Below are 25,788 nucleotides of genomic sequence, written 5' to 3'. Positions count from 1 at the left end.
AGTTATTTGCAACCAACGAATAATTACACAGAATTCATGTAAAAAGTGATTCTTTGAATAACTGAGTTTTGTTTTTTGTCATACCAATGTAGGAGCCTTTGTATAATGAGGCTTTTATATTTTTTATGAATGGGAAGAACTTATTCATACAAAAAAACAAAAAACATCTGTATTTATTAAACTTGCTTTTTAACATTTTGTCACATTGTAACCCCAAACTTAACATTATTTCATTTTGCGTGATAGACCAACACAAAGCATTTGCATTTTGGGTCTCTAACAACATTGTACATCTACCCATGAATATGTTTGACTGGTTTGTATTGCACAATATCTCAAGCTCAGTCAAGTTGGATGTAGAGAGAACTATAATTGAACTATTGCCAGAGTTTTTCAATTCTCTTTTTTTTCCTAATTTTACCCTGCCTTTAACTCTATCTTCCCTTTAACTCTGACCAGATTTCTTGTTCCTGTTGAAGAAAATAATTCCCACGGCATGAAGCTGCCACAACTTTTAATGTCACAGTGCAGATGCTGCATTAAGGATGATGTGTAGTGTTTTACTCCATAGGTCACATTTTGTATGCAATTGAAAAAGTTCAATTTTGGTCTTGTTCATCCACATACTTTGTGTGTCATCTATGTGGCTTGTGGCAAACATAAATCCTTCTGGCTTTTTTGTTACCTCTCTTCCATAAAGGCCAGATTTGTGGAATGCATGACTAATAGCTATTATATTGATATATCCTCCCACTTGAGATAGGGGTCTCCTCAGCTGCTTCAGAGTTACCATTGGATACTTAGTTACTCATCTGATTAACACTCTCTTTGCCTGGTCTGTCCTTTTAGGTGGACAGTCAAGTGTGGATAAGCTTGCAGGAGTGCCTTTCTCTTTTCTTTTTCGTTCAACAATGTTCTCTATCAGCCCTCTGAGGTCTTCATAGAACAGCTATTTATTGTGAATATATTTGGGAGCATCAGAGTAAAGGCAGATGGCCACATGTCGCAGTTTAAAAATAAGCTATTTTTATTTGTCCTTGCAGTTCACAGTTATACTACAGTTGTACTACCTTGTGTTGATGTAGTACAGGGGTGTGCAGCCTTTCATATCAAAACAATGAAACAGTTTTGCATGGAAGATGGCTGGAAAAAAGACAAACATTTGTAGTAGGTCTTAGACCCTGCTCCCATCATCAGATCATCTACTTGTATTTTTTTGTTGCAGGCAATGTTATCAATGGAACAATTGGGAAGCAGATGGTGGATATGTTGGTGGAGTCATCAGCCAATGTGGAAATGGTCCTCAAGTTTTTCGACATGTTCCTCAAACTAAAAGACCTGACTTCATCTGAGGGCTTCAGAGAATATGACTCTGACTGTAAGGGCAGCATATGCAGGAAGGACTTCCAGAAAGCCATGGAAAATTGCAAATACTTCTCACAAGCCGAGATCCACTTCCTCCTCTCTTGCATTGAAGCAAATGACAGTGAAATCTTGGAATACAAAACGTTTGTGGATCGCTTCCATGAGCCGGCGAAAGACATCGGCTTCAGCATCGCTGTTCTCCTCACCAATTTGTCAGAGCACATGCCCGAAGAGTCCAGGCTGAAGACATTCATGGAGCTCGCAGAATGCGTCCTGACTTACTTTCAGCCCAGTCTTGGACGCATTGAGATTCTTGGCAGCGGGAAGCGCTTTGAACGGGTCTACTTTGAGATCAGTGAATACAGTCGCACGCAGTGGGAGAAGCCACAGGTGAAGGAATCCAAGAGGCAGTTCATTTTTGATGTGGTCAATAAGGGAGGAGACAAAGAGAAAATGGAGATGTTCGTCAACTTCTGTGAGGACACCATTTTTGAGATGCAACTTGCAGCCCAGATATCCGGATCCAACTCTGGAGAGAAGTGCAACGGGAAAACAGAGTTGGAAAAGAGTGAGCTTGAAGAATATACATCCCCAGATTACAAGAGGTGGACTTTTATTTACTATTGGTGGGTGATGTTGACTTGTGCCCTTTCTGTGAAAAACCTGAGAACACTGATGAAGATGACGCCAAAGGATTTCCTCTTAGCAGCAGTTCGATTCATTAGATTCATTTGCGCGCTTCAGATCCACTGCATTTCTGCCGTCATCTGTCACATCATGTATTTGCTGTACATCACATTTGTCAACAGTGGTCTCATAGAGGCGGCAAAAAGAATGAAAGTGTCAGACTTGCTTGGGGGTATTCTTGAGCCAACTCTTGACGAGGTCATGGAGGTGTCGAGCAGTGTGGATCAACTGAGAAAGTACTCTGCTAGTTTCTCTTCCCAGAAAGAATTGAGGGAGATTGGGCAGATGGCTTCATTGACCTTTCCCAAGGAGGTGGACATATTGTCAGACATATTTGGTCTCAAGCTGAAGAAGGAGGGAGATCAGTACAGACTTGTAACGCAAGATCTCTCTGACAGTTTGACTGATCTGTTCAGTTCAACTTCCAGAACAATGAACGACACGGATGTTTCTGAGGAGCACCACACTTTGGTAGGAATTATTTGCTCATTGTCATGCTTATTGAGCTCTCGCAGGATCACTTTGGTTTTCTGAAAATGTTTTTAGCCTAATTACTCTTTCTGCTTTGGGATTTTGGTAATTAGGATAAATGTTTTATTCAGATATAAATTTCCCTGACAGCAGTTTACAGACCACTTGGACAAAGAGAAAACAGAAGATGAGAAAATGGAGGACTTACAGGAAAAAGAGTGAGTATCCCTCCTCTCTGTCAAAAAATAGTGTCTTTCAGAAATAGTAATTTCAGAAGCTTATTACACATTTTTATGCTCAAACGTTGAGATATTTTGGGGGGATTTTATGTGAAAGGCTTCTTTACTGAATTTCTTTAAATTACTCAGTGACACAAATTTTCGGAGCAGCTAAGTGATGAAATCATATAGGTGTTTAACTCTCCCGCAGTCTTAGCATGACACTGAGGAGGAGCGCAACAATTATCATGGTCAGACAGCGAGGAAGTTGGGGGGTCGTCACACCGTCAATTCCCGAAACCACAGACAAAAAAACCTTGTAAAAGTGCACACAGGGTGAGTGTGACCCCGCCAGATGGCACACAGAGTAAAAATCTTGTGGCGTCTAAATGACCTCATCCCTTAAGATAGCAGGAGGGTTAACTGGTCAACTGGTTATTTACTAGAATATATTAAAAAAACTTAAAATCTATTAATACTTGAAGTCTGTTTTCCTTGTATAAACTACATTTGCACAAGGGAAATATTTACATTTCTCCATACAGACAACAGACAGACTACTTCATCTTTTTAGCATACCAGTTTTGTAAAGTACCTTGAGACGACATTTGTTGTGAATTGGCACTATATAAATAAACTGAATAGAATTACAGTTGCAACACACTTACAAAGTTGCACAGCAGCTACTGTATCTACTGTAGCATTGTTAGGCAACAGATAATCTGCTAACTATTTTCTGAAGTCTGTTTAAAAGGTGAGAAAATAATATCCTTGACTCCTTCATTCAAAGCTTTGTTTCTCTTTTCTGCTCTAAGAATGTGACAACCAGATTATTTTGAAACATAAGATAACAATTGATAAGAAGGTGAAAAGCTTCATGTTATTCTTTCTAATCATTTTCACAAAGGCTAACACTGTCTATATCTTCAAGTAGCACCTATTTCTATTTAAAAAGAATAACTAAAAGAAGTGAAATGACGAAATAACTAAGGAGACTCTCATCGTCTGCTCACACCTAACAAACTATAAATAGCAGTTTGGATCTCTTCATGAGCTAGGACGTCCCAATCAACGTCCAATCCTGAATCCAATTAAGAATCCGTTGCAAGACTTTCCAGATGTGGTTCAGAGACACTCTCCCTCTTTTCTGACTGAGCTTAAGTTATTTCTCAAGAAGAATTTGCAAAAAAAATGTTGGTCTCTCGATTTGAGACATAACACAAAAAAACGTAACATTTTTTATTTATGTAACGCTACTACTTCTGTAAAATCCCAATAATGTGGTAAAGTGCATAGGTTAAATGCGAATAAATACATGCTTCTTTTAGCCTGAAGAATCAATATACCATTTTAAAAATTCATCACATTGTACCTGCCTTGAAGTAATAAGTCCTCAAGCAGGTTAGTAATAATGCTTGAAGAGCTTGCAAAATGTGCAGAATTAGGCTAAAAGTGATGGCACATTACCTCATAAAAGAAAAATAAATGCCTGGCGGAAATCCCTTTTTTCTTCCTATCCTAATTCCATAATGAAAAAAAGAAAACTAATAAAATAATTAGTTTTGGACGTGTCTTTTATGTTTGGAATGTTTTCAGATGGAAGAAAACTGAAAAGGATCGTAAGAATGCAAAAGAAGAGAAAAAACACGGAGCCAAGAAAGGCTCTAATATGTCAAAGGAACCACAGAGACAACATTCTGCTGTCTGGGAGACGATAAGCTCACATAGCAAGAGACTTCTGGTAATGTGCAAGTACAGCAACACATGCTTACAAATTTAGCTATCAACATTCAGTACAGTTTCTCAAGAACAGCAAACGTATATTAAGAAAGAATACATCAGTCCTTTTTCCTGTCCTTTTCCTCTAGAACTACTTTGCAAGAAATTTTTATAACATGCGTCTGCTGGCATTGTTTGTTGCTTTTGCAATCAACTTCATCCTTCTGTTCTATAAGGTGAGGGAAACCCTATGGGAGGCTATTTCTTTCTCAGATATTGCATGTCATAGATAATTTTACAGGACATGACATAACTGTGGATGATTTTCATTTATTTTTATAATTAAATTTTCCAGGTAGCATTTTTGCCTGCATCCAAAGAAGAACAGGTGACTACATCGGCATATGGAAAAGAACTGCTCTCTGCTATGACAAACACCAGCAATGGCAGAGTTTATTTTGTGCTTGAAGAAAGCAGTGGTTACATGGAGCTGTGCCTCCATTTCCTTTCCGTCGCACACACAATCATCTCATTCTGCTGCATTATTGGTTACTACTGCCTGAAGGTATACCTATTCAATAATGTTCTCCTGCTGCTGCATAATGAACTGTTTTAACTTTTTAAAGGCATCTTCCTTTCGGCATATACAGGTGGACATTTGGTGCATTTTAAAATTGTAGACCGAGTCGAGATTGAAGCGTTCCGTCATGGAGGAAAAATGCCAGATCTTGTGTGAAAAATAAAACCAGCACGACTTTCTTTCTGTTCACAAATAAAAATATAAAATCAGAAGTATTATTTTACTGTTATCTCCTGAAAATTGATTTCATTTGAGAACTGATGACAAAGTTGCTGGTGTTTTATCTACATGTTTTACAATGGCAATAAATGCAACACCACAACTATTCTGCAAAATGTATTTGGTTTGCTTTTGCACAAATATGACCTTGAATGATGTCTGTTCCTTTTTAAAGAAAATACTTTAATATGTTATGGCGACTCGACACCTTGGCTCATTTTCTCTATTCTAATTCATCTCAATGGTGCTCTATAAGGTTGGACTTATTAAGCCAAACTCTTGAAAAAAAAAACTCTACTCTGTAAAATAGATCTCACAGTTGGATTTAGAATCAGTAAATCAAACTTTATTGACTTTATTTTTAGCAGGGAGGATATTTCACAATATCTGCTGCACAGGTCACCTCTTCTCACGATATCATGCTGGAAATCCCAGATATTCTGAGTGCGACTCATTTTTTAACAAGCTTTTCTAGAACCAGCCTGCATGCCTAGGTGCTGAATTTTATGCAGCAGCCATAGAAGTAAAACACATACCTAAATTCCACCAATGAGATGGGTGATCCAATACTTATAAAACTAGGAAGTGCAAATATAATTAAAAAATATATAGATTTTATTTGCTTATGGCAGCATATAAAAAAGATAGCATGAGAAAATAGTTCAAAGTGGAATGACCTAATATCCAAGCGTCAGTATAGCAAATTAATATTTATTTATTTGAGAAGGTAAGACCTGTAGCCATTTGTCCTCCAAGAATGTTATTTATTCTTTCTTTTTTCTCCTGTATTGTACAAAGAAACCTGCCTTAGTTTGTTTCATCTTTATATTATTTGTAGTTTTTATTAATTTGCAGAAAATATGTTTCATACAGACTAAAATGTGAGTATTTCAAACAAACTCAAACCAGTTGATTTGATTGAAAGGTGCCGTTGGTGATCTTCAAACGTGAAAAGGAGGTGGCCAGACGACTGGAGTTTGATGGACTGTATGTGACGCAGCAGCCTCCTGAGGAAGACATTAAAGGGCAATGGGACCGCCTGCTCATCAATACACTGCAAGTTCATGTCTTCATTTAATAATGGCAGATTAACATCTGATATTGTCTAATAAAAATATACATTTAGAATCAAGAATTCATCATGCAACATCTTGATATGGCAAAACTATTTCTGTTTCTTTTCAGATCGTTTCCCAGTAATTATTGGGATAAATTTGTGAAAAGGAAGGTAAGATCTTCCAAGTGGATTCCTTCGGTACTGACAATCAAATTAGAATTTTAATCTAAAAGTGTCCTAGCATGTGTGTAATTATATGCAGATTTCATTCAGTGACGGTGCATTAAGGCATCAACTGATCTGTGATGAAAGATTTAATGGCAGCTGTAATTATTCCACTGTCAAATACATATCATTTTATCATCTTCAGAGACAGTTAAATACTTTGAACTTCCCATTTTAGATTACTACTTGTGCTGTAGAGAGAACTGTTCAACTGTTTTCAGCTTTTTCTATAAAAGTATTTTTTTGCTCTCTTGTCTCGTAAACTGACTTCATAAATATATTTTTAATCCTGTGTAATTTAATGTAGGAAAACAGAAAATTGGATCTCTTGAAATAAATCAGAAAGCAATCTGCTATAACCTGTAAAATCCCAAATATGTTTTTGATATCCCAGAGTGGCAGCCATCTGTGGCCATACCTAAATTCTTTAAAAGTTCGCCATGTAACACATAATAAAATAAAAAAATATATGCTTTGTTATTTTCGATAATGGATGCTCAGCAATCCTACTCTTTTTTTAAAGATCATTGATCACAACCTTTTAAAAGCCGAATAAAGATTTTAAATTATATCTGCAACTGTAAGTCAGACCTATTCAATTGAAACCAAATATTGGCATTTACCTGACTCCATACCTGACTCAGGTACGGCAGTCCTGCAAGCAGGAGTGGGACAAAGAAGCTTTTACATTAAAGAAATGTATGAAACTTATCAATCTGAAAAGTTTGGTTTAGAAAATGGAAAGAATTTTAATGATCCTAAATGACCTAAAATAAGAAATGTTTGGCCTGATTTCATGTCAGACAGTGTGAGAAAAAGTGTTTTTATATTAACTGTACTTCTTGCACTAAATTGGTGTTTATGCATTTGTAAAACATGGTTTGCAGAATATCCATAAAATACTGCCTGGAAAAAAAACTAGTACTTTCTTTTCTGAGTTACAAAAATATGGCCTTTGACATCTACTTTACACTGATTTGTAATTCCTGAATGTTGTTCTGTACCGCTGTTAAACACAGTTTTGATGAGATTACATATAAGATATTTTCTAAAATCAGTCTAAATGCTGCCAAGTAAATCCCCCCGTATTTCACAGCTTATGGACCAATACAGTTTTGCATTTATTGCTCAGAATTACGCTATGGAATTTCTTGATGGTGTAAATTTAGACAAAAGGCAGCTGACTGCGGAGGGACTCCGGCGCTGGTTAACGAGGCCTGAAGCCGTAATCCTGTAAGGCGTAATTTGTTTTAATGCAACATTTTTTTCATTATACAAACAGCCTGTATTCCATGGAGTTCAGGCAAATAGTTGGCAAATCATCTCCTCTGAAAATAGTACTTGGACGTAAATTTTTAATTAAATTGATGTTAAAGCTATTTGGATTTTTGCCTCCATCTTTAACAGTTCGGACATAAATTATCTCCCATTCCCACATTTATACCTTCTGCTGCAACACTGTAAGAGCTCTGTTTAAATTAGATATCTTAATATTTTATCTCTTTTTTTAATGATTGATCTCTGCTTTTAATTAATATTGTTCTACATTTTGCATTTTGGATTTTGGTGTGAAGTAACACGTCTAAGTTGAACTTTGTCTGGCTTCACTTTGCATTTTTTATTTAAGACGTTTCCAGTTTCATAGCGATGGAACCGCTCAATAAAAATCTATGCATCTGTCTGCAGGTAAAAGTAAGAAAATTGTTTCTAGATATACAGGTAAAAGCCAGTAAATTAGAATATTTTGAAAAACTTGATTTATTTCAGTAATTGCATTCAAAAGGTGTAACTTGTACATTATATTTATTCATTGCACACAGACTGATGCATTCAAATGTTTATTTCATTTGATTTTGATGATTTGAAGTGGCAACAAATGAAAATCCAAAATTCCGTGTCACAAAATTAGAATATTACTTAAGGCTAATACAAAAAAGGGATTTTTTAGAAATGTTGGCCAACTGAAAAGTATGAAAATGAAAAATATGAGCATGTACAATACTCAATACTTGGTTGGAGCTCCTTTTGCCTCAATTACTGCATTAATGCGGCGTGGCATGGAGTCGATGAGTTTCTGGCACTGCTCAGGTGTTATGAGAGCCCAGGTTGCTCTGATAGTGGCCTTCAACTCTTCTGCGTTTTTGGGTCTGGCATTCTGCATCTTCCTTTTCACAATACCCCACAGATTTTCTATGGGGCTAAGGTCAGGGGAGTTGGCTGGCTAATTTAGAACAGAAATACCATGGTCCGTAAACCAGGCATGGGTAGATTTTGCGCTGTGTGCAGGCGCCAAGTCCTGTTGGAACCTGAAATCTCCATCTCCATAGAGCAGGTCAGCAGCAGGAAGCATGAAGTGCTCTAAAACCTGCTGGTAGACGGCTGCGTTGACCCTGGATCTCAGGAAACAGAGTGGACCGACACCAGCAGATGACATGGCACCCCAAACCATCACTGATGGTGGAAACTTTACATTAGACTTCAGGCAACGTGGATCCTGTGCCTCTCCTGTCTTCCTCCAGACTCTGGGACCTCGATTTCCAAAGGAAATGCAAAATTTGCTTTCGTCAGAAAACATGACTTCCTTAGCCCAGGTGAGACGCTTTTCACGCTGTTTCTTGGTCAACAGTGGCTTGACACGAGGTATGCGGCAGTTGAAACCCATGTCTTTCAAGCGTCTCTTGGTGGTGGATCTTGAAGCACTGACTCCAGCAGCTGTCCACTCCTTGTGAATCTCCCCCACATTTTTGAATGGGTTTTTTTTCACAATCTTGACTAGGGCGCGGTGATCCCTATCGCTTGTACACTTTTTCTGACCACAGTTTTTCCTTCCCTTTGCCTCTCTATTAATGTGTTTGGACACAGAGCTCTGAGAACAGCCAGCCTCTTCAGCAATAACCTTTTGTGTCTTTCCCTCCTTGTGCAATGTGTCGATGGTCGCCTTTTGGACAGCTGTCAAATCTGAAGTCTTCCCCATGTTTGTGTAGGCTTCAGAACTGGACTGAGAGACCATTTAAAGCCCTTTGCAGGTGTTTTGAGTTAATCAGCTGATTAGTTTGTGGCACCAGGTGTCTTCAACATTTAACCCTTACACAATATTCTAATTTTGTGACACACGGAATTTTGGATTTTCATTTGTTGCCACTTCAAATCATCAAAATTAAATGAAATAAACATTTGAATGCATCAGTCTGTGTGCAATGAATAAATATAATGTACAAGTTACACCTTTTGAATGCAATTACTGAAATAAATCAAGTTTTTCAAAATATTCTAATTTACTGGCTTTTACCTGTATACATAATAATCATGTTTGATAACAAAAAAAGAAAATTGCTTTGTAAAGGGTTTTGCACTTATTAAAGATTTTCCTGTATTTCTTTTTTATTTTATAATATATTTTATATCGATTTTATGTAAAAAACCAAAACTAAATGGTACGTTTTTGTGATGTGGTTAAAAAAAAAAGTGACAATTGGCTTTTAAAATTATTTATGAATAAAAATCTTACAATTATGAAAGATATTTGTATTCAGCCATCATGAGTCCGTGCTTTGTTGCAGCTTCATTTGCTGTAATTACAGCAGCAAGTCTTCCTGATGCTGTTTGCTTGCTAATGTTCCTCGACAAACCCTGAGGCCTTCATAGAACAGCTCTATTTACTAATTAGGGTACTTCTGATGACAACGTGTGGACTCAGTTGTATTTAATGGTATCAGAGTAAATTGATCTGAATAGGATCATCTTTTTATTAGTCCAAAAGTCTGAAAACTATGCATCATGTTACTTCCACTTCACAATTTACTCTCTTTAACTTGAATGAAAGACATAAGATTTTGTTGTAGCATGATGACAAAATGCAAAGAAAAAAAAAGCTTTAGGGGCATAAATAATTTTGCAAGCCCTGTACTGTGACACCACAACTACATGTATTTTACTCAGCTGTACCATCTTCATGCATTTTCAGGCCGGATGTCTAAAACCTTTTGTGTTCGCTCATCGCTTCTGCAGAAGCGGCACCATCAGCTTGTCGGCAGAACTAAGCTGCTGAATCTCATTATGATTCAGACAGTGGAGACAATGTGGCTAATTATCCTCCACTGTCTCTTGTCATGCCGTTCTCAAACCAAGATACACTAAAGAAGCTATTGTTTGAACCTGTTTTTTTCCCCCTTCTTGTCAGGTGATGGATAAGTATGGAGACTTTTATGGCCGTAAGAAGATCAGTGAACTGTTAGGTCTGGACCAAGCTGCTTTAGACTTCAGCACCAAGAGAAAAGAACAGAAGAGGCTCAGAAGAGACGGTGCCTGGAGTGTCCTGTGAGTAGAAAGAAAATATTAAAAATGTCCAGGTCTTTGCAGTTCTGTCCTCTAAGAAAGATACAGATCAAACTGCAGTCATTTGGCCTAGCATTCATTTTGTAGCGTTTATGGTTGCAGGCAAAACAATAGAGGTTTTCACATACTGAAGAGCAAAGCACAGACTTTTCCATCTAATCAGAAATCATATGTCAGGATTGCATATTCACATTTGTCCTAAATGAAAAAATAAAAAAAGAATGTGGTTTGCTAGCTTGCAATAGTGTTTGCACAATGAGCTAGCATCCAGATGCATGGTATTGATATAAAAAAAAAACATTATCCAAATAATGAAATCAATACTGCCCTTTCTGCTGTACATTCCTCTGTAGCACTAAATGGCCTTATTTTATTATGTATGAGCACTTTGGTCTTCTTTATGCTTTTATTCAGCTCCTTTGTGTGCTGTTCAGCAACATCAATTACCATTTCAGACCAATGAATATTTTTAGCACATTTGTTTTACTCTTAATTTGTTTTTCTTCCACTGGTGGTTTTTATTTTCAGCACATCAGGCAGGAAACGGGTAGAAAGAAAAGGTGATAAGACATGCAGCAAAGTCCCAGAGACGGGAATCAAACCCTGGACAGCTGCGTCGAGCTCTGATGATCCTGTATGGGGCGACAGCTCCACTTCTAAACCACTTGCTGCCAGTACTCATGTTTTTATTAATGGCTGTTTCCAAAAAGAAAAAAAAACAACATATCTGTGAGGATGTCTGCACATTGCATAATGCGTAGACCAACAACAGGAGATCCTAAAGCATTATCTTGAACTTGAGGAAGAACAGGACATTCTGAGAAGTTGACGCATAACAAACACTCTCATAAAGGACACAATGTAGCTCAAAGGGGATGATTTTAGCCCTGGACATTTTGACTTCATTTCCTTGTTACTTGTGTTTTTCATGTATTGTTGCAGTACTGCTGTTTGTTCCAGATTTAACTCCTTTGACGCAAAGTACCAGGTCTGGAAGCTAGGAGTGGTGTTCACTGACAGCGTAAGTTTGGTTGTATCAGATGACTTGTGGCTGTCACTGGATTTGTTTTTGCATTCTCAACAATGATAAATGTGTCACTTTGTTATGTTTATGCAACCTAATAATAAGCAATGACTCAATGTTATGTGTAAAAGTGTTTAATATTTGATGATTAAATCAAGATTTAGTCTGATACATGTTTCAAATGTGATGGCAATATCCTGTCATCCCACTTATCTAAAACATATTTGTCTTCCTGTTCTTGTAATCTAATAGTTGATGTTTTTATGTCAACTTATGTGTGTGTGTGTGTTTGTGTGCTTTAGTCCTTCTTGTACTTGGCGTGGTACATGACCATGTCAGTTTTGGGTCATTATAACAACTTCTTCTTTGCTGCCCACCTTTTGGACATCGCCATGGGCTTTAAGACACTCCGCACCATCCTTTCCTCTGTCACACACAATGGAAAACAGGTATGGGTGTGTTTCAAGAATGTGATGTATTCCTTCAAAGTGTAGCATTTAATTTGGAGCATTTTCAAGATGACATAATGTATCCCTATCTCTCTCTCCCCTTGCAAATATGTTTGCCTTCTCAGCTGGTGCTGACTGTGGGTCTGTTGGCGGTCGTGGTGTATCTCTACACCGTCATAGCCTTCAATTTCTTCAGAAAGTTTTACAACCACAGCCGTGGCAAGGAAACTGAAGAAATGAAGTGCAATGATATGCTTACTGTGAGTTTCTACACACGCGATTCATATTAATTCATTATTTCTGCTAATTTTGGTAGCTATTGCTTAAAGGGGGTGACTGTGCCTCAGTGGGTAGAGCAGTCATATTGGAATCGGAAGATTGTAGTTTTAATTTCAGCTTCCTCTCACATGTCAGTCTATCTGAATATTGGTGCAAAAATGTGTATGCGTTTGTGAATGTGGCTGTGGTGCAAAAGTGCTTAGAGTGATCAGTGTGACTTGAAAAGGGTTTTATAAGTTCAGATTTATATGTAAAAAAAAGCTAAATTTTGTTGATCATGACTTATTTGTGCAAGAAATAAAAAGTTAAATCATCCAAGGGGTGACTACTTATTTTAGCCGGTAAGGTGAATTTTTTTAAAAATTAAGAATCCTTTTTTATTGGTCTTGCATAATCATTTTTAATAAACTTGAATTGTGGGTTTTCTTAGCTTCCAGACTTTGTCATCAAAATTAGCAATAATAAAAAAACACTTTAGATAAGGCACTCTGTATTGAATCAATTAAATAACTGAATTTTTTAGCAGATCTTATTGACCCCGCCTCTCGCGTTGACTGCTGGAGGCGGGCACCAGCCCCTTCACCAGCCTGCCAAGGATAAGTGTGTTAGAATATGGATGGATGGATGAATAGATCCTACTGTATTGAAATGCACATGTATTATCAAAACCTCTTCCAGCAATGGCCCCTGACTTAAGTCCTAGTTTGAGGAAACCAAAGGCGTCGGCTGACAGTGATCTCCATTTCTGAAGCAAAAAACAAACCTTTTGTGCTCGTGCCTCCAAAATATGACAGACATATGGGGAAAAAAAATCAGTCTGAAGGCCTTAGATTTCCTCTTTGTTTGCCCGCTGACGACATTAACACCCAAACGCCTGATCTATTCTAATGTGAACTCCACTGTCAGTCACATATGCAGGCGGATGGCTAGCGATAGCATTTGAATAAACCCTGCTATTATGGCAGGCAGGGGATATTACACTGAATCATCAGCTACATCCACTGTGTCTCTGTTTGTCTTGCGCTTTAATAACAGTAATCTGAAATCATTTTGCAACTAAAACAGATGAATGCCACAACATTTTTAAGGCTGTGAGGATTTTGCACAAGTTAATTTTTTTTTTTTTAAGTTTCGCTACAAATCTTTTTGATGATTTGGACTTGAACACATAAGAGACCTTTCTGGACAACGTGAAAGGTTAATTCTTCCAATTATACTGTCAATTCAACATGTGAACTCTTCTTTGAGTTCACATTTTGAATTTTTGCAAGAATCCTGCCTGTTTTCACAAAGCAGCCAGCATGGAGGCAGACATGAAAGTGCCTTCGATGTATTATTGTCCTTACCAGCATGAATTTTCACCATGCAGTGTGATCTTTGCTGAAAATAACCTCTTGTTACATCACACCACTTTCAAGAATCGAATGGAGTAAAAATCTCAATAATAAAAAAAAAAAACACAATTGGTGGTAATATTTGACAAAAAAAGTGTACTTTCCTTGAATAGTAGGCAAACCATACCATAACCGACAATGTGCTTTTCTTTTATTTTCTTCTTAGTGTTACATGTTCCACATGTACGTGGGAGTGCGAGCAGGTGGCGGGATTGGTGACGAGATCGAGGATCCTGCTGGAGACGAGTTTGAAGTCGAACGGATCGTCTTTGATATTACGTTTTTCTTTTTTGTCATTGTCATCCTGCTCGCCATTATCCAGGGTGAGTCCCACGTCGGAAATATCGTTCCCGCATGTGTGCAAACAAACCGCTGCAGTCTGCAGGTTGTTAGCCGCAGCATGCCTGAGACTCATAGAAATAGCTTTTATTCAAACAATTTTAGAGTGAATCGTGTCATGAATTTTTCATGTGGGATTGAAAAGTCGGCCGTGTATCTCTTCATCCCTCAGTGCCAGGTGTTATTCACATGAAATGACAGTTTTCAGTGCACAGTTACACAGTTTTGTCCCTTTCTTAGGCTTAATAATTGATGCCTTTGGTGAGCTTCGAGACCAGCAGGAGCAGGTGAAGGAGGACATGGAGGTAAAGGTCGATAAAAATATCAAGATATAATTTTAATATCTACACTAAGCAAAAACCTAAGTCAATCTTGTCGAGGTTATGAATTATTAAAGACAGATGCTCTTTTAACCACACAGTCCTCGGATGTCTTAAAATATGACATCAACATTCGGCTGATCCATCTTATCTCCTGACATGACCTTTGACATCAGCTTCATTTGATAAGTTCTGTTGAAGTTAGAGCTGACACTGTGCACAAATGTTTATAAATAAAATTACAAGTTGCACTGACAGTTGTTCTAAATATATCAGCATAGCTGCTGTGCAGTCTGGAAAGTGTGAAACTTGATGTTTGAAATCCAGGTTTTGGAATAAATGTAAAAAGAAAAATATAGTAGCTCTTTGTCTAAAAAGTCCATCGGTTCATCCATCCATCCGATAGCGTACACATCCATTCATTTGACAATTCGTCTATCTGCCTGTCCTTCATTTCTATCATTCTGTGGTTCTTCCAGGTTCCACTGCACTCATACTTGTCTTAAATCCCCTGTGAACATTTCTATTTAAACATAAAAAGGCCTGAGCATTCTGGTAACAATGTTTTCATCTATTGTCAAGTTCAGTCTACAAAATCTCATTACTTGCAGTTGTTGAGCTCACATTTGCATGCAAAAAGTATTCTAATGGAGTCTTTGGACTAAATTGCCACTAGACAGCCATCCTCGGCTAGATGCTGCAAAGAAGACCAGCATAGTTGAAAGGGAGAGGCAGGCTGACTCTCAGCAACAGCAGCTACGGTTTGTGGTGGAAACGGTCCAACAAAAACGAGAAGCAAGTCACCAAACGCAGCTTTGATTACTACACCCAGGAAAAAGTTGAAGATATGTACTGAAAAACCAAGCATAAAGAATTGTTTTATGTCATTGAACAGTTCTGGCCACTGATGCTCGGTGGTCTCACTCCAGTCATCATATGCATTGCAGTATTCGCAAAGAAAACAAAAATGAAGGCGAAATGGTGGAGGGGCATGGTTCAGCATACCAAAAAAACAATTCAAGAGGAATTCAAGCAGCAGAAAAATGTTTTCTGGACTGCTGAGTGCTGAAGCGAACAAAACCAAGCAGAGGCTTTGAAATGTTACAAGTATGACTAAATTATGTTAACATATGGCTCAATGTTGTCAAGGTTTTCATGGCATAAATCATGAATTTGTTTTGTCATGTAGTTCCAGTTCTCAGTCTCTTTGGCAATTATGATTTTACACCTTTTTCCCAGTTGCTACATTTTTGCAGCACTCAGTAATAATAAATGTGGTTCAGCTGCTACTTTCAGCCTCGCATAATTATTTGTTGTTAGTATGAGTGACCCAACACACATATTGCATTAAGCCCCAAAACAAACATTTTACCATTGTTGTTTTTCTGTCAGCATGTTTCAGCCAAAAAAATCCTCTGTGGGGACAGGAAGAGTAAATTACAACATTAAATGGTTATTGCTTTATTTTATTCTCTTTTTTATGTGTTGAATGAGTCATGAGTTCTTACTTCTTCCCTCCGCAGACCAAATGTTTCATATGTGGAATAGGAAGCGAGTACTTTGACAAGATTCCTCACGGCTTTGAGACTCACACTCTGCAGGAGCACAACTTGGCCAACTATCTGTGAGTTTTCCGCTGGCTACTGCAGCATGTAGGCATGCAATCCTCTAAATCCAAAAATGTATAAATCAAATACAGAGCATTTAAAGTTCTGATCAAAAATCACACAGTTTAGTTGACTAAATTGTGAGTACCTTTCAAAACAATTAGTTGAACAAAACAGGAAATTAAAATTGACATTGTTTTATTTATTACTCATGTCATTTTAAAGGTTGCCTTTTGTTGTAATTGAATCTTGTCTTAACGTTTTTAGTGCTTTTCTGTATTTAAATTTTCTAATGGATCGATCTGGACCTGCTGATTAAGAACATGAATGATTACAAGTATAGTCAACATAAATCCAATAGAGTTTTTTGATTTAAATCACTATATTTCAGATACTATATCAAAAATGCAGTGCAGAACTACATTACCCTTAATGAAAATGAGGCATGCTGAAATGGACAGCATTGTCATAAAAATGTAGCAGCTTATAATGAATATACATATATTAAACCAGGATTAATGGAAAAAAAATCCTGCATTTAAATACGTCATAATGCAGCATAGTAAGAAAATGTGTGGGGTTAAAGAGCTAGTTTCAGTAATGTGCAGAGGTGCTGCATGTGGAAGAAATATATAATTGACTTCTACTTGGTTTATAAGACATTAGGTCTAAATTTTTAATGCTCTATATCTCTCAGACAAGCTCTGACATTGAGCTTATTCAATAAAACAGATTCTACTTCCTTTTGTTTTCTGACATAGCTCACAGCTACATTACAAGTCATTTCTTCAAAGCAGACAAAAATGACACAATAACTGGAAGTCTCAAATCTACTTTCAAACTGAAAGTTGCCCATTAAACCTAAATTGCAGAGAGGAAAATCTAGATTAGTATTGTGATTGTTTCCAACTTATTTTCCAATAACCCTCAAGGCACTATTATTTTCTGTAAAAAGCAAACTGTATTTTGTCCCAACAAGAACTTCTGCAGGACAGCCTCGACACGAGAAAACTTTGTCTTCCTTCTGCAGCGAATTAGCTGTTGCTACTGCACTATGACGCAAACATGGGACTGCTGTTTTGTTCAGTTTGTCTATGTCGATGTGTGCCTGTCCCCATCGAATAAACTTAAAATAAAAAAAATGTTTTTATGCTGAGCAGTTTATTTAAGCACTATTTCATTGTGGGATCAGGCATATGGGGACAAAACCTACAGAAAACGTTGTTCTCATGCATCATTAGCTTTTCAGAGTTTGTCTTTCAAATAGCCGTACAGGACAGACAGTCAGAGCTGCAGCAGCCATTTTATTCTTTTTCTTTAAATTTATTGTCGCATGACATAGTCACACACACACACTATACAAAAACTGGGTGTTTAGAATAGAGTTTAGTTAAGGACTTAGTCACCAAATATTTAAAAAAATGTTTTCACAGTTGTAGTTAAAACCTTTAAACCTTAAAATAGTATCTCTATTTTGTCTTCTGGTAAATTCAGGAATGTCCCGGTTAAAACATGTTGGTATTCTACAAACAAAAAAAGTGGGGAAAACGTGTCTCTGCCCCAGATTGGGGAGGGGCTAGGGTTATTTTGCATGTTGCAAAGTTGCTTCTTCACCAATTGCCACTGCCCAGAGCTACCTGAGTCAAATTATGGTGGAATCCCTGAAATGCTGTTGCAGCTGTTGACTGACTGACTTTTCCTGCTCATCATTATATGGCAGTTCTTCCTGTGACATTTTGTCCCACTTGGAAAAAAAAATACAACTTGGATAAACTGAATGATCCATTGTTTTCAACATTGCTAGATGCACTAACAAAGTCACTAAGTTAATATTTGCAAGCATTAATACAAATATTTACCCTTCCAGTTGTATTTTGTTCTTGAAAATGGATTCAAATTATATTCATAATCAGCACAGCCCAACAAGATATATTTCTACACAAATATCTTCTTCTCTGCATAACATTTTAGAACATTGTAACACTTTTCCCATCATTTGTGCCCTTGCAGATTTTTCCTGATGTATCTTATTAACAAGGATGAAACTGAACACACGGGACAGGTATGATAATTATTTCCTGTTTTATAGTGCAACCGAAGATGGAATTATGTGGCCACTTTATAGGCCCCCAGACAGTTTAACTGTCAGTGAAAGATCACGTCTCTTTTAATTTATTCATCGCCAACACTCCGCCCCCATGTCTCGGTAACCTATTAATTCCAGCATTTGCTACGATAATGACAATCTGTAGTGTAACCTTTTCGAGTAAGGATGAATTTGCATTCATACAATCTCTCTAAAGCCACTGTATCACCCTAGGTGTGCACAGTTAATGGTGATGATCCATTCCATGCCGGGCAAATTCCCCATAATTTACAGCTTCTTTTTCTTCTGACTGATATCATTTTGCATTAAATTTCTACTGCAAAGGGGGCACATTGGGTTTTAAGCCTGTTATTATTTTACCGAAGATGCATTTTCTCGTTTTTGTAGCATATAAATGGCCTGTTGCACGGAGCAACAAAACATGTTGCTTCATTTTTCTTCCACTTCCTTGTAATGAGCTTTAATATTTCTGTCACTGGTTGTGTCTTTATCTATGAAACGATTGCGCATCTGAAGAGATAAGAACTTTCTAGTCTTTTCAGGCAACAAGTATTAAATCATTCCTCTTTTTTTTTCTCACTTTATAATTTAGATTTTGGCACAGAGTGCCTCCAATATGCTGCTGTGCAATCACTCAAAAAAAATCTTTTTTTTTTTTTTAGCTTTGTGAAACAGTTTAACATTTGGGTGATATTTCCAAATCGAAATGAAGGTTGACACTTATTTCTAGATTTTATTTTTTTTCATTCAGGGGTTTAATCTTCTCTGGTGGTATATTTAAAGGGCATGCATTATCATTTGTGTAACTTTTGCTTTCCAATTGTGTTCAGGTGTCTAGCACATTGTGAATCAAGAAATATATTTTAAAATATCTTAAAAGAGCATGGATTTATGATGGTGTTGATATTTCATTAGAAATGCTGATTTTAGACCTCATTGTATAAAAAATGTTCACTCTAGTCACAAGTAGTGATAGCAAAGTCTCCAGTTTAAACTTGAGTTCATTAACTGAAGATATATATGGTGATTTATCCAGTACAAAGAAGGAAGTCAAGGGAAATGTCTAAGCAGCAGCTTGAAAACATAGCATACCGACACCCTATAGAGGGATTTAAAAGCACTATAGTGGCAAATGACTGCTTCTGTTATGAACTGTAACTTTTAACTGTAATCAGCAAAATTCTGTCAGCATTGAGATGATTGTAATTTCTGCTCCATTTTTGACCTGCGTTGCTTTCTGTGTCTCATTCAGTGGTTGTGTACGTCACTTTTTTTTCTACATATTCAGCCCATGTTTAACTGAATTGCAGCTATGAAACTAGCAAGAATTTATCCTGTCATGCTACCTAAACACCATCAGTCAGATAGTTTCTTCACAAGATTAAAAGCTCACTTCGGACTGATACTACGATTGATAGATGAAAAGAAAGTTGAAATACTAATATAGAATTAGATGGGAGCCGCAGTCAAACACTTTCCCTTTCATTTGCCTCAGGCACGGAGGAGAAAAAAAAGAGCTGTAGTTGAAGATGATTATCTTAACTAAACATGTATCAGCATCGTTTTCAGAGAGCGGTTATAGATTTAACTTGTAGACAGAAGAAATAAAAAGTAAAAACCACTCCAACGTAAGCCTCTTCTCGCATCCAAACATCATGCTCACAAACTGCAGCTGCAATCACCTCGGTCATTTCAAAATATGTTGTGTTTTTATTAGCTCTAACATTGTATATATGTTCTTATAAATGTTTCTTCACTCAACATAAAGAAGGAAAATCTCAGTTCCATTCGTTTTATACACTGTGTAAACTCTTCTTGATCTGAATGTGTTCTTGATCCAGTGAACTTATATCACAAAGATGGAGCTTTGTGATAAGTGACGACTGTGTTGACTTTTCAGGAATCCTACGTGTGGAAAATGTACCAGGAGCGTTGCTGGGAATTCTTTCCTGTGGGAGACTGTTTCCGTAAGCAGTATGAGGATCAACTCGGCTGACAGAACATCCAAGAGGTCAAAAGCCTCCCAACATAGTGTTATTGCACGGGAGCCACATTGCTTGTTGCCTTTTGACTCAGTAAATTACCTTAAATTTGCGTGTTTATGTTAATCTGATATTAGTTTTTGGAGTGATTTATTTTTCCCCAAACAGACTGAACTCTGATCTGACATTGAATAAATGACTCGGAATCAAAAGAATGACAACCGCTTGTTTATGTTCTGATCTAAAATAATGTGATTTTTGTTTGGCGAGTCTTGTGGGTCAGAACCTACTCATTTCAGATGTTTATGTCCCCAGATGTGTTCAGAGTGATGTGACTGGACTCGTTATTTCACACAGTCGAGACTGGCATTCCAAATTCATGGCCAGGGCAATAATTTCTGGCTTAAAACATCTCTTGTTTTCTGAATAAATTGTTTTGTCTCACGGTTTGATAACCATTCCCTCTGTGGGGTACCCACAGATAAACAATGTCCCTTCTGGCTTTTACTGTTTTTAACCTATGCTGTTGTGAAAGTCCCTCTCCTGTCTCTTCACGATCGCTCCGCTCCTCCTGTGATCACTTCTAATCCTTCCTGTCTTTCCCCTCCTGCGCTCTCTTCATCCCTCAGATTCACCTATTTTCCCATCTTATTACCAGCTACATTGTCGGTTGCTGTCAGATGTCTCCTGGCTCGGCTCAAAACTCTGTCGTCGAAATAGATTATCAGCCTTAATGATGAGTTGGATGGATTTCTCTAATGACCAGGAAAAAAAACAAGATTTGTGGATTTCATGGGTGCAACCCATTGGCTAAAATAGTCTTACAGGTTTTGTTAAATAGCTGAAACACATCGAGTTCAACAGCAGGATGACAGCTGCAGGAGGGCCACCCACAAACTCTGTCCTCATTATGCAAGTGTCAACACACTGAGCCTACAACACTATGCATACTGATATCTGATGCTTTTAAGTGTATACCTGCAACAATCATTCAGAGATTGACCAGGAAATGAGCTGAGAAAAAAAGAAGCTTTTTTTAAAATTTATTTTCAGCTACATAATTTACAGCCAGAACCCTTTGTAATCCACTTGCGACTGCAGTAATAACACAAATGAGTTTTCACCTTCACATCTAAAAATCAAAATAGACCCATCTAAGATTGTTTAGAGTAAATTCTCAAATAGGAGATGTAAGAACAAGTTGTAGTTTACCTGTTTTTATCTACAGTGTTTTATGAAGACATTCTGTAGAATGTTTTTTTTTTTCTCTGTAGAATACAATGTTTTTATTGTCACTATATACAGTACATGTACAATGAGATTCAAAACTCCAGTTTCAGGGAAAACATCTAAAATAGAGCAATAAATATGATAATATATAAAAAATAAGATAAAAATAAATAGTGTAAAGGATGTGGGCTGTTGCACAGTGTTTGGGAGTCAGTGAAGAGAAACCGAGGGTTGGACTATAACATTTATGGACTGTAAGTCCATGAATGCTATAGGAATGGAAATGGCTTTTGGTAAAAAATGGCTTTTGGTAAAGAGCTTGTATTGGTTTTGCCTGTGTTTTTTGTGCACTATCCTGGCAGCTTAGACAGATAAAGTGACTGGACTTATTACCTTTCAGTGTCATTAGCAGATTTGATTATATAAAGAGTCAAACTGTTCATCGATGTACAAAGATCTTAAAGACGTGAAAGATCTATGTGGTCAGAAACCATGTCTGTGGGAATTACTGGGAGGAATTGATCAGAAAACACTGATTGCGTTAAGAACTGATTTACAAATATTAACACTGGAAACCCCTTTTGAAGACAATGACATTGACCCTCAAATTAAAAATACTTTATCAGTTTAAGATCTTGATGTCTCTCTAGAAACAAATCTAAAATGTCAGTAAAATATAAATGAAGTCATCGGCTTACCGGGGAAATCCCTGATAATCTGGTAATCTCTGGATGTTTTCTGTCAGATGTGATTCAAACATGACTTAAAATTGAATGTCCTTACTTGCATACTTAAATTGTAAATACAGGATGGTCATGTTTTTGTCTTATTTGGCATGTAAATAATTTATGGAAGTGACAAAATCTAAAGTATGATGGAAATGCAAAGGTCTTACTTTCTCATACTCCTTTTCAATTTGTTTTGCATGTCTGATAAGTTTTGCTCCTGTTTTTTCTTTTTTTTTGTAACTTAGGTTCAAAACAAACGAATGAACTCAAACTAAATAAAAAAAACCAACTAGTTTTCAAATAATTCATGCCGATTCACTTGTGAAGACAAAAGCTACCAGGGCATTCTACACAGTCTACAGAATTGATTTACAGCCTAATCAACCTTTAGACTGGAGAGTGAGGAATAGGAGGCAACCTCTAATCACAAGCTTACCATAGACTGAAATTTAGCCTGTTCTTATGAACATAAAAATCAATCATGCCGTCATAACATCGAACCCACAGAAATCAGACCCCTTTTTTCAGTTCCCCTGGTGAAACAGGACACAGTTTTGGAAGTAGCCTACCACCAAATTGATTTTCCCGGACGTCTGCTTTTGAAGCAGGGGACCTCACGTCTCCCGAAACAAACCCAAATAAAATATACCGAGTGTTCAAAACTTAATTGCCACATTTGGTGGATCAAACGATATTGTGGACAAGATGGATGTCCTCTGGTTCCTGCCAGACGTCGTCTTCTATCTCCTTCCTGATCTTTTCTTTTCTTTCTGCAGTTGAATAATGCCAAGGCTTCCCACATGGTGGGCCTATTTATATCTACTGGTATACTTTCAGAGAGGCGCGTCAAGAGAGTTATCTTGAATTGCATGGTGCACGCTCAATTTTTATGTTCACCGGGATATGCAAAGCAAACACAAAGCCCCAAATGCTTCACCTTTTCATGCAGGACAGTCTGTTTTTTGTGTGTTTTCTGCTAATATAAGAGCCGGATAACAAAAATACATAGAAATTAAAGTGCAACATAAAGAAAAATCCACTCTATTACACGCTTACGTAAAGGAGTTTGTACATATCTATCATAGGACGATTGAACATGAATTTTAGGTACCATCTAATTACTCCAACAACAAAGTCAGACTTTGCCTTAAATGGGGTTGCACTATGCATGACAGAGTTTATATCTTCCCAAGGCAATTTTATGTGGAGTGTAACGGCAGGGACTGATGGTATGTAACCTTGTTTTGTGTCATGGTTAGTTACACAAAATGTTTAATTTAAGTTCCATTCATTAAAAATGAAAACATGGAAAGTCTAACTGGTTTATACAGCAGTTAAAGCACTTAGATGCAGCATGCTGATAATAAAATCGGTTTGCTGTCGGTAAAAAAAGAAGAAAAAAGAAAGTCCTTGAGGAGGCTTGCAACATTCATGTATTAATCTTAGGTTAAACAGTTTCAACATTGAAATCTTTCAGTCAATACTTACCTGTAGTATGTTGGCATCTGCTTTAGTTAATCCAGGAAATGTGTTTTAAGTGGAGGGATGGACAAAGCTGTTTCCTGTGTCATCAGTCTTATTCTGCTTTTATGTACCCGATCAAGCCTTACTTTTATTTTACGTTTATTTTGTTACCTCCCAGCTCTACTGAAAAACACATTTTGCCCTTTCTATGTTTATCTATTGCATAACTTCTGATTAGTAAAAATAAACAGTATTAAGTTTAAATGCCACATTTGAAAAGACAAATTGATTTTTTTACTTCAGTAAATTGGAAATCGATGGGTTTTTGACATTAAACAACATCAAAACAATTTACCAAACTTCATGTTTTAAGTGTTTTTACCACCTGGAGAAACCAATAATTTTTGCTGGATAATTGGATTTGACCAATTTGTTTGATCAAACTTTTTATCTGCCTCCAGTTGTAATTTTCTGAAATTATTTTAAAAATGATTCTCTTTTGATCTATTGGGCCCTGGCATCTCAATATAGTTGAAACACGTGACTTTTTTTAAAGTTTTTTCTGAACTGTACCACCCACAATGCCTTATGTATATCAGGATAATCTATATTTACCATTTTCTCTGCTCTGAAGACAAATAAGACATCAAACACTTATTTACTCTGCCACTAACACTGTTTAGACCTAAAAGTCTTCAAAATTCACATCAAGATTCATAAGTATTTCAAAGGACAAATACAACAGTGGAGTTTATAACATCAAATGGGGACAATAGTGTTTCCTCTTCTGTTCAGTCCATTACAAGCCATTGAAAATAACAGCTTTATAGTAGAAATGTTTATATATTGCAAATTAATGAAGTTGAGGATTACATTTTTTTATTTTAAGTTAACCTCCTTATTAGTCAGGTTCAGCTGTAAATGGCATGAAGTTTTGATTAATTCATTGAATGAAACATCAAAATGGTGCAGAAGAAATAAACATGTGGCTGATATCAGACAGAAATCTTGAGTGAAAAATGCCTGAGTAGTGAGGATTTCTAATAGGCTTGGAGAATCAATCAATAAATCAATCAATCAGTTAAATTGTATTTGTATAGCACATTTCAGCAACAAGGCATTTCAAAGTGCTTTACATCATATAAACACACACACACAAAAAAACAGTCATGCAACATAGAATCAACAATCGATTCATTACATTTGACCAAATGCCATAGTTAAATTCTTAATCGATTATGCTTCAAAGGCAACTCTAAACAGGTAAATTTTTAGTCTAGATTTAAAGGCACTCAGTGTTTCAGCAGTTTTGCAGTTTTCTGGAAGCTTGTTCCAGATTTGTGGTGCATAGAAGCTGAATGCTGAAGTTGCTCCATGTCCTAAACATTGTCTCATATAGGACCATCCAAGGTCTAGAACTGACATCAGTCCTCTAAACCTCCCGTGATTCGATCTCTGAATGTTTTCAATGGGATTTAGATGAGTGGAACTCAAGAATATTCAGGAAAGTCTGTCAAGATATTGATTATGTCAAATTTATTTGGTGTTTGAGTTTTTTGTTTGTTTTGATTAGCGTTCAGCTTCCCCTTTATTACCTCCAGTTGTTCCCTGTCTCTTAGTTACCTCACCTGTGAGTTTAAACTTCCCTGTTCTCTGGGCTGAAATAAACTCTTCTACTTTATGAAGATTGCTGCGCCTGGGTCCTCTATCTTCATCAAATCATGAAGTTTGGTGGGGAACAATGTGACTGGCCTGTCCTAACCTCAGCCTGATAAAACACCAACAGGATGAGTTAAAGTCAGGCATTCTCAACCAACATCAGTGTCTGACCTCTCCAATGTGATTTTACAGAAATGGTCAAGAAACACTTTTGTTTATGCCATAAGGGTTAGAACCGTTATAGCTGTTAAGGGTGAGCTGACATATCACTCCCTGTCTATTAAGAATTAGATGTCACTTAATTTTATACATGTGTGCATGTGAGAGGGC

At 37.0% G+C, this 25,788-nt stretch overlaps 1 protein-coding gene across 1 annotated transcript in view; it reads left to right on the top strand.

The window, feature by feature from the left end:
- Window positions 1-24,867, top strand: part of ryr2b (ryanodine receptor 2b (cardiac)) — a 78,309-nt gene extending 53,442 nt beyond the window's left edge. Inside the window, exons 89-104 of the mRNA XM_032553542.1 lie at window positions 1,226-2,523; window positions 2,674-2,741; window positions 4,338-4,482; window positions 4,610-4,696; window positions 4,816-5,025; window positions 6,185-6,315; window positions 6,445-6,487; window positions 10,722-10,858; window positions 11,819-11,897; window positions 12,203-12,349; window positions 12,475-12,609; window positions 14,189-14,345; window positions 14,602-14,666; window positions 16,205-16,305; window positions 18,299-18,350; window positions 20,296-24,867. Coding sequence (XP_032409433.1) covers window positions 1,226-2,523; window positions 2,674-2,741; window positions 4,338-4,482; window positions 4,610-4,696; window positions 4,816-5,025; window positions 6,185-6,315; window positions 6,445-6,487; window positions 10,722-10,858; window positions 11,819-11,897; window positions 12,203-12,349; window positions 12,475-12,609; window positions 14,189-14,345; window positions 14,602-14,666; window positions 16,205-16,305; window positions 18,299-18,350; window positions 20,296-20,391 — 2,951 coding nt within the window. The 3' untranslated portion in view covers window positions 20,392-24,867. The remainder of the gene's footprint in view (window positions 1-1,225; window positions 2,524-2,673; window positions 2,742-4,337; window positions 4,483-4,609; window positions 4,697-4,815; window positions 5,026-6,184; window positions 6,316-6,444; window positions 6,488-10,721; window positions 10,859-11,818; window positions 11,898-12,202; window positions 12,350-12,474; window positions 12,610-14,188; window positions 14,346-14,601; window positions 14,667-16,204; window positions 16,306-18,298; window positions 18,351-20,295) is intronic.
- Window positions 24,868-25,788: the final 921 nt, after the last annotated feature.

Source organism: Xiphophorus hellerii, chromosome 22, assembly GCF_003331165.1.
Source record: "Xiphophorus hellerii strain 12219 chromosome 22, Xiphophorus_hellerii-4.1, whole genome shotgun sequence".
In the NCBI taxonomy this organism is placed as follows: Eukaryota; Metazoa; Chordata; class Actinopteri; order Cyprinodontiformes; family Poeciliidae; genus Xiphophorus; species Xiphophorus hellerii.
The sequence above is the reverse complement of the archived record's forward strand: the minus strand, read 5'-3'. Positions and strand labels throughout refer to the sequence as shown.